The sequence below is a fragment of the Ananas comosus genome, linkage group 20 (genome assembly GCF_001540865.1).
Source record: "Ananas comosus cultivar F153 linkage group 20, ASM154086v1, whole genome shotgun sequence".
Lineage (NCBI taxonomy): Eukaryota > Viridiplantae > Streptophyta > Magnoliopsida > Poales > Bromeliaceae > Ananas > Ananas comosus.
This window is the reverse complement of record NC_033640.1, coordinates 6186780-6196921: the sequence shown is the minus strand read 5'-3', so window position 1 is coordinate 6196921 and position 10142 is coordinate 6186780. Positions and strand designations below refer to the sequence as shown.

At 38.2% G+C, this 10142-nt stretch overlaps 1 protein-coding gene across 1 annotated transcript; it reads right to left on the bottom strand.

Moving 5' to 3' along the window:
* Positions 4760–6868, bottom strand: LOC109725450. Its single transcript, XM_020254641.1, has 2 exons — positions 6604–6868; positions 4760–5514 (listed from the first exon to the last, which is right to left on the bottom strand). Exons 1-2 carry the CDS (start codon positions 6769–6771, stop codon positions 4954–4956), a joined length of 729 nt encoding a protein of 242 aa, XP_020110230.1. The 5' UTR covers positions 6772–6868; the 3' UTR covers positions 4760–4953.

The window sequence follows — 10142 nt, the reverse complement described above, 5'->3', positions numbered from 1 at the left end:
TTTTTTATAATTAAGTTTGGCTAAAAAATCAATAATAAATATTACTTTATATTATGCCATGTGGTGTGTCCGACCATTGACGGATTTCTAATTTAACCCGATCACTTAAGATGTGGATTGATTTATCCTAATAAGTTTAGGATAAGAATAAATACTAATTTCTTATTAATTAAGAAACACATCTATTATGGATATATATTATATGTTAATAGATATCCCTGATCTTTCCTAATCTATATGGAATTCAGGATGTTTAGGGTTCCATTATTCTATATAATGCCCTTTTTCCTCCGAAAAGGTGACGATCGCATACGATCAAATTCCATAAGAACCCGAATATCTCTTATTCTCTCTCTTCTTCCTCTCTGGAATTTCCACCTACGTTCCTGGTTTTGGAGTTGGCATGAGAGACTCTGGTAGCCTCTTCGATTGGCATCCATCGCAATCAATCCGCATTCGATACGTGGCGTAAAGACGTATGCGTGGGAAGAAGGCGAGAAACGTGGAGATCCAGAAGTATCGAGACAGAGGACGATCCAAGAAGGCTTGTAAAACAAGATCCATCCGATTCGGGTTCCCGGATACGTTGGCCTATCCGGTTTGTAAGTTTCCGCTGCTTATTTTTCAACAATTGGTATCAAAGAGCAGTGAATGCTTGTTTTCGCTTATGCTGCATGCTTTGTGTTTTTTATCGCACTCATTGGATCAATTCCTTTTATGTAGATTAGTTCTACGTTTTTTTGTTTTCTAGGTGAAATCGATTAAAAAGGAAGATATCAAAGATAAGACTAAAGTTAAGTTTTAGTTTTCTTCAAAATTGATCATAATGTGCGATTTTTTTTTCATAAGTTAGTATTTTTTTATTTTTGCTTCGTGGATTGAAATTTTTTTCAAATCGCTGTTTGCGACCATTAGGAGAAGCTCAACGCGACCCACTGCGGACGTGGCGCACACTGCGCGGCCGGCCGCTGCAGGCTCGGCGCGCATCCCTGGGCACCGCGCAGGTCGGCCTGCTGCGGGAGGCTAGGCGCGCACGCCGAGCGGGCCGGCCCGCTGCGGGCAGCGGTGTCACCGGCTGCGGTCTGAACCCGTGGCAGACCTGCGCGGCCCGGCCCGCTGCAGTCACAGGTGCGCACCCGCTCGCTAACTTGCGCGGGCGCCGGCCGCCGTGAGCGGGCGACACGCCGAGCACGTGCAGGCCCGGCATGCTGTGGGCGCGGACACCCGCCCACAGGCAGAGAGCAGGCGCGCGCCCGGCGCGCATCGCAGGCTCGGCCGCTACGGACGCGGTACGGCTCCCGCATGTGCCGCGCCGGCCGGCGTGCTGCGGCGAGCGGGCACCCGCCCGACACGTGCGGCTGTGCCCGCTGGGACCCACTCCACTGTGCGGCCAGCCACGTGCTGGAGCTAGGCTCACGTACCGCCTGCACAGTGCGGGCCCTGGCCCGCTGTCGGTGGGTACCCGCGCAGCAGTAGCGGGGGGCCATGCGGCCGGCCCAGCGCCGCGTGGCATGCAAGGCATTTAACATAGTTCTCAACTTATATGAAGATAATGTGGCCCTTTTTTTTTTGGCCACGAACCATATATGTTTTAAATAGCATTATTATATAAAGTTATTTCAAAAATTCACCACCAATAATAAGAAAAGTTGCTACCAATAATAAACAAATAATAAACCAAAATATAATAATACACGGTTTATATTTATAAACATAACATATCCAAAATAACAAAAGATACAATCCAAGTGAACAAAATTATCCTTATAATAATAATTTAAAAGCGAAATTAACTTCTGACTTACAGTAGATTAAAAATAAAATAATAGTAATATCAATTTAAAGACAAAAAAGTAATAATATCTGATGTACACTTTAACATTTATTTATGCCTCTCTAAACATTAAAAATTGAAAATATTTAGGAACCACGAAGAAAATGCTCCTAATTCAGCAGCCATTCTTTTCCTAAATAAATGAAAAGGAGAAAAATAAATTAAATAAATTCATAACGGTCCACTAAAAGCTGATGCTATATTAGGATGCTCGAGGGCATATGTATGAATTGCATCCTTAGCAGATAATATATTTATAATTCAAGTCAATAATTTTGTAGAAATGTAAACTGAAATATAGACTCCTGGTTTAACGATATAGTAATGAGCCGTATCGAAAGTTAGGAAATCATTAAGAAAGAAAAGAGAAAAACACGAGATGAATTTTTCGACACGATACTTAAACCAACAAGCTCGTAAATAGGCTCATCAAAACATAGGGACATTCGGCTAATTGACACCCCTAGTATACTAGGGCGACACCCCTATATACTAGGGTTTTTTTTGCAAATAGCCCCCTAATAAAATTTTTTTTTTAAATTGGCCCTGTCAAAAATTTATTTACAAAAAGGGCCCTGCCCCTGCCACGCAAACGCCACGTCAGCGCCATGAGGGCGGGGCAAGAGTTTAAGTTGAACACGGTGAACTATTCACCGTGTTTGAACAAGGTGAATGGTTCACCGTGTCCAATACAAATATCCCCACTTAGCCGAAAATGACTAAGTCGAGTTAATTGTATTAGACACGGTGAACCATTCACGGTGTCCAATACTAATACAGCTTTAGCCAAAAAATGGCTAAGTCCTAAGTAGTTGTATTGGACACGGTGAATGATTCAATTCACCGTGTCCAATACAACTAACTCCACTTAGCCATTTTTTGGCTAAGTGGGGATATTTGTATTGGACACGGTGAATCATTCACCGTGTTTGAACACGGTGAATGGTTTACCGTGTTCAATTTAAACACCTAGCCCCAGCCCCGCCCGCGTGGCGCTAACGTGGTGCTTGCGTAGTAGGGGCAGAGCTATATTTGCAAATAAATTTTTGACAGTGCTAATTTTAAAATAATATTTTATCAGGGGGCTATTTGCAAAAAAAAGCCCTATATACTACTATATTAGGAATGTCCCTATGTTTTGATGGCATATTTACGAACTTGTTGGGCTAGTATCTTCATCCTATTTTTCCTTACTTTCCTAATGATTTCCTAACTTTCATCGGAATTACTATATCATTAAACCAAGAGCCTATATTTCAGTTTACATTTCTACAAAATTATTGACTTGAATTATAAATATATTATCTGCTAAGGATGCAATTCATACATATGCCCTCGAGCATCCTAATATAGCATCAGCTTTTAGTGGACCGTTATGAATTTATTTAATTTATTTTTCTCCTTTTCATTTATTTAGGAAAAGAATGGCTGCTGAATTAGGAGCATTTTCTTCGTGGTTCCTAAATATTTTCAATTTTTAATGTTTAGAGAGGCATAAATAAATGTTAAAGTGTACATCAGATATTATTACTTTTTTGTCTTTAAATTGATATTACTATTATTTTATTTTTAATCTACTGTAAGTCAGAAGTTAATTTCGCTTTTAAATTATTATTATAAGGATAATTTTGTTCACTTGGATTGTATCTTTTGTTATTTTGGATATGTTATGTTTATAAATATAAACCGTGTATTATTATATTTTGGTTTATTATTTGTTTATTATTGGTAGCAACTTTTTTTATTATTGGTGGTGAATTTTTGAAATAACTTTATATAATAATGCTATTTAAAACATATATGGTTCTTGGCAAAAAAAAAAAGGGCCACATTATCTTCATATAAGTTGAGAACTATGTTAAATGCCTTAAAATATGCATTTGGTAGCGAAATTAAAAATGTTGCCGCTTTTTCTCCATAAATGGTGGTTACTAATTATAAACACCACTAAAAGTCATATTCGGTGATAACCAAATATGACCATGCTATCTTCTATAATATGACAACTTTTTATCACTTTATTTAGCGGCAGTTTGTTAGAACTTCAAAAAATCGTCACGCTTTGCAAAGATAGTAACTTTTTCTATATGGAGTTCGTTAATTTTCTCAATTTTTAAAAATATCAAATATTTCTATGAAGTATCTGACACGAATATATCGGATGTGCGTTGCGCGAGTATCGATATCTAATATGTATTCGATACGATACAACAAACAAAACAGAGCATATATATATAATATGAGCTAGGCTGGTATACTATCGGTAGCACGGAGGCCTCCGTGCTACCAAGTTGTTTTCAATAATGCGGCTTTCAAATCGAGGATCGGCTCCGTTAGACTTGATCTACACTATTAAAAGTATTTGGAAACTAAATTTCATAATTTTTCGACATCATTTGGTTAGTGATCAAAAAGTTCCAAAATTAACAATTTTAATGGTAGATATGATGCGTTTTAAAGTTCAACGGTGTAGAAGTATCCAAATTAGATGAAAATTTAATAGAAAATTCTACTTAACATCAATAACAAGACCAATACTTCCGATTTGAAATTTGAATTCTTTATCACTATTTTTTATGAGATTTTCATTTTCAGCCGTTCATTTTTAGACTACTCGTTTGATTGATAAATGATGTCGAAAAATTATGAAATTTAATTTCCAAATACTTTCATCAAGTCTAACGGAGCCGATCGTCGATTTATAAGCCGCATCATTGAAAACAACTTGGTAGCACGGAGGCCTCTGTGCTACCAATAGTATACCAGCCTAGCTCTATATAATATCATAGATTGCAATGTTGTCCGAAAAATTGATGGGGGAGAAAAAGCTCCTTTTTTTTGTTTTTGTTTTTTTTTTTTAGAGAGAGAGAGAGAGAGAGAGAGAAAGAAGCTAGAGAAAGGCTTATACGTACTACTACTACTCTCGATAGCACAAATAGATAATGCAATTAAAATTAATTAGTTCAATACATAACAATAAAAGGCACATGACCATGACCAAGTGGAACACTTGTCCCCTGACAATCAATCACGGTGGATGGATGATTGGCCCAGTCCGGCCCAGATCGGCCCAAGAAGAACCCCGCCATTAATTAATGTGATTATTACTAGTATTGTGGTTACACCGGCATCGTCTTCTCCGCTTTCCCAACAGGGTTGGAACCACCCTTCCCTCCCACGCACACGACGTCAAGATTATACAGAATCGGCACCATGATGAGAGAGCACAAGAACGCCAAAACCGGCCCGAAGATCCACAGCAGCAGCGGCAGCGCAGCGTAGAACAGCCGGTTGCCCACGGTGTTGAGAGCGAATCCCTTCTCCAGCAGGTCGCAGACGTAGTCCTGCGACAGCCCGGCAGGCGCGTCGAGGCCGGAGAGCGCGCTGGCGGTGACGTTGATGAGGAAGTTGACCTGGTTGAGGAAGCGGATGGAGAGGGAGTAGCAGAGGAAGGCGAAGAGGAAGAAGAGGAGGAGGGTGACGTATTTGAGGGAGATCATGAACTCGCCGTGGGCGCCGAACACGGTGTCGTTGAACAGCGGCTTCTTGACGCTGTACGTGCTGCTGATCACGGCAGCCAGGCCGGAGCACAGCAGGATCGACGTCGTGCCCATCAGCGTCGACCCCATCAGCGCGTTCCGGATCGACTGCACCGCCAATATGTTCTTCTTCTCGTTGTCCTGTACATGCATTAATTAATTAATTAATTTGTCCAATATATGCTTAATTACATACATAAACATATATATGCGCATGCAAATTAATTTTACGATGAAGATCGATTTTGCAACAATTAATTTCTCTATGATTAGAATGACTTAATTAATTATATAGTATAATAATAACATTACACCAGCAAATTAATCCCTGGGATATATCCCTCATTAATTTTGGGACAAAAATTTTATGGACATGGTGTCCAGAAAGGCTAATTTGAGGACGCCCTGGCTCGGCGCCACGTGGCACCCGAGCCAGGCGGGGCTATCGCCCTGCTGCTCTTCCATTTGGGAGAACAGTGAGACTTTTTTGGTGCACCCGGTGCATCATCTTTGTTCTAAAATTTTATTTTTTATTTTTAATTATAATTTAATGTAATAGAGATATATACTATGATATTTAAAAAAATATGTGTAAAAGAATTTTGAACGCTGAATTCTAAATTCTTTTACATATGTTTTNCTTCTTGACGCTGTACGTGCTGCTGATCACGGCAGCCAGGCCGGAGCACAGCAGGATCGACGTCGTGCCCATCAGCGTCGACCCCATCAGCGCGTTCCGGATCGACTGCACCGCCAATATGTTCTTCTTCTCGTTGTCCTGTACATGCATTAATTAGTTAGTTAATTTCTCCAATATATGCTTAATTACATACATAAACATATATATGCGCATGCAAATTAATTTTACGATGAAGATCGATTTTGCAACAATTAATTTCTCTACGATTAGAATGACTTAATTAATTATATAGGATAATAATAACATTACACCAGCAAATTAATCCCTGGGATATATCCCTCATTAATTTTGTACATTTCCTTGAGAGTTATTATTACTCATCTATCAAAACCATTTCCTTTATAATTAAATTTAGTTATCAGTAGCATTCCTTTCGGAGGCTACGTAAAAGAGTAACCAAAGGAAATTATTCGAGTAATTAATTTCGCAGAAATAATTAATTATATCAATTAATTAATTTTGAGTTAATTAAGAACTGCGATTTAGGAAACCGATCGACCAACGAAAGGCGGGAAAATCAGCCGCCGTACCTTGATCATGGCGACGACCCAGAGGCGGCGGCCGGCGGAGTTGATACCGATGATGGTCTCGTGGGGCCGCGATCGGACCTTTCGCCAAAGCCAAACATGGTAGAGCATGGGGAAGAAGAGCGCCAAGGGCACAAGAATCAAATCCAAGTAGCTCTTTCTCCACTCCATATATATATATCCCCTTCTCTCGGATCTCTCTCTCTCTCTCTCTCTCTCTCTCTCTCTCTCTCTCTCTCTCGCGCGGAGTCTCGGTAGCTCAATCACTTGCACATGTATTAATCCCAATGAGATGGAGAGGTTCATACATGCTCATATATAAGAGATGGGGGGGGGCAAGACATGGTGCCGCGACAATGACATGACCTAAATTATAGTAAAGGGTGCACGATATACCTCACTTACGATCCATGCAACAAAGCACTGATCAAAACTTTATATCCTTTGGTGGAATAATAATTTAATTAATGCGCTTATAAATTCTTCACCATGTATATGAATAAATATACATGTGAACTGCAAAAGTATTCATGCGGCATCAACTATACATGATTCGGTCAGATTCAGATAATAATTTATAGTATTTGCGAGCTCAATCGAGCTATAGTACTCGCGGCCGCCTAGTGCGCTGAGTTAGAATAATGGCTCCCACTAGAATGAGTTTGGCTCAATATTGAAAAGCGCACTAACAAAATATAATATGAAGGCCCTGTTAGAATTTTCATATGTTATGGCCCAATTAATTATATTTAAATTATAATTTGCTATAAATAAAGGTCAATCCTAACAGATATAGTACTATTTGATATGGTATATTTTTATCCCTATCCCATCTAATTTAAATTTAAATAGAATTCTAATCAGACTTTGATTGGAAGTCGATCTTGACTCTATATAAAGGGGTATTGGTCCTGCCACCAGAATTACCATCGGTTCCACATCATACGGTAAAGTGCCTGAGATAGAAGGAGAAACCAAATCACCCAAGTTCGAAGTTCGGTTCGTGATTTTCAGATCATAGCCGGACTTCACGCTTCCGCAGATTAATCAAGAATTTCTTCTCTATAGTGCTCTGTGAGTTATCGTATTTTATTTTGTTCCTGAATTTTGGTATGTATTCATTTCTCTATTTATTTTACATACCTTGAAATTCTATCAATTGGTATCAGAGCCACGCGATAATTTTAATATTGTATGCATGCATTCTTTGATCGGATTGAATTATAATGAATTTTAGAATTATGTAAGAAAAGCATCTTGCGATTTCGAATCATAGCCAGATTTGATGTGGCCTAGCACAACTTATAAATTATTCTTCATCTTCTTCAAATTGGTGTTCATACCCTGTAAGATGTCGTAAATTGTGGCTCTTGCTCTCACGCGGTGACATCTTCATGTCTGATGTAGCATGGGTTGACCTTGTTTTGGGTTTTATGTTTTTTTGATGAAACCGTATTAATAGAAGAAGATTGACGAAAAGGATCAATTTACCGCATCAATGATTTGGCTAGCTTTTGTATCGGTCAAACTTTTTGTTGGGTTAAGTTGACTAGCCAATTCATTAGTGCAATAGTACGTAATCATGAGTTGCATCATAATATTGTTTCGGTTTATTCAGTGTGATGGATTGCTTAATTAAGATACGGATAAGAGTTGAACCTATTAAGATTGAACCCGTAATTACTTATTGGGTTCCCTTTTGCCAATTTGTACTTACTAGGTGTCCCATTTTAAGCCCATTACGCACTTAAATTCTTTTATTTATCTGAATCAATCCTTTGGAGTCTTTATCTTTAATAATGTGTTCGGAAACATAAAGAATCCGTTCACATAAAGATTTAATCTTGCATACAATATTAATTTATCATAAATTTATTTGTCTTATATTTATGGTCAAATTAGAATATATAAAGCTTAGATTTGATTGCGATGTCATGTTTTAAATAATCGCATCTATATTCTTATTTTGACCGGATAAACATGAAAATTAAATAATCATAATTGTTTGTCGATTATTTAATGTTTGGCGCTAAGTTAAATTAATTTATTATTTCGATTGGTTAGGTGCAAGTCAAAGCGGCCCTAATTAAAAAAAAAATAATTTAATTTACTTTAAAGTAGTGCTTCCGGATAATTTTCATGTCAATCAAGTAGCACTAAGTCAGATTAATTTATTGCTTCAACTGTTCGGGTGCAAGCCAAAGCGGCCTCGACCGGAAGAAAAGATAAATTAATTGCTTTAAAGAAGTGCATGCGAAAATTGCACCCTGATATTATGTTTAGTCTGCTCCCAAATAAGGTCTAGACATGAAGGTACATGGGTGGTGCAGGATGGTAATTTTCTTATAACTTGTTTGGAGAAATTTGCCTGGCCAAAGCTAACGATTTTTTCATATGAAAAATTTAAAATTACTACGACTTGCAGAAAGTTTAATTAGTCTCTGATAAAGAGATTGCATATTTATACTCATAACTCTGCTCCCAAAGGAGGGGTTGTGATGTCATATAAAGTATATGCATAAGGAACGAAAAATACTTATGCTCATAACTCTGCTCCCAAAGGAGGGGTTGTGATGTCATATAAAGTATATGCATAAAGAATGATTGCATATTTATGCTCGTAACTCTGCTCCCAAAGGAGGGGTTGTGATGGCATACAAAGTATATGCATAAAGATCGAAAAATACTTATGCTCATAACTCTGCTCCCAAAGGAGGGGATGTGATGTCATATAAAGTGTATTTTTTTAATTTTGGTGTGGTAATTTATGATGTGGTATTTTATTGATAAAGCATGCATTTTATTTTTCAGCTATGACTCCATTTTCTGTTCCTATTGGTGAATCTGTTTCTATACGTAATGGTTCTAATTATTCGGAGTGGAAAGAACAGATCATATTCATTTTGGGCTATATGGATTTAGATTTGGCTCTGCGCGCTGAACAACCGCCTAAGGTAGTGGAGCCAATGACTCCACAACAGGAATCAGCGCAGAAAAAGTGGGAGCAATCTAACCGCTTAAGTTTGATGCTCATAAAGTCAAGGGCATAAAAATGCATAAGGGGATCAATCCCAAAATGTGATAAAGCCAAGAATTATCTAAAGGCCATTGAGGAGCAATTTGTCAGCTCCGATAAAGCCTTGGCGAGCACCTTAATGAATAAACTATCTTCCATGAAGTACTCCGGAAATGGCTCGATTCGCGAGCATATTATGGAAATACGAGATATTGCAGCGCAACTCACCACACTTGAAGTAACCATCTCTGATTCATTCTTAGTGCACTTTATTTTGAACTCTTTGTCATCTGAATATGGACCATTTCAGATCTCTTATAACACACATAAAGATAAATGGTCAATTAATGAATTGCTGACCATGTGTGTGCAAGAGGAAGACAGATTAATACAAGAGAAACAAAATACAGTTAATTTTATTTCTCAAAAGAGACAAATAAAGCGTGCTAAGAATGGTAAAGGTAAGAATGACTAAAAAAGAAAGAATAAGGAAGTTTCATCTAGTTCACAAAGCCAATCAAGTAAT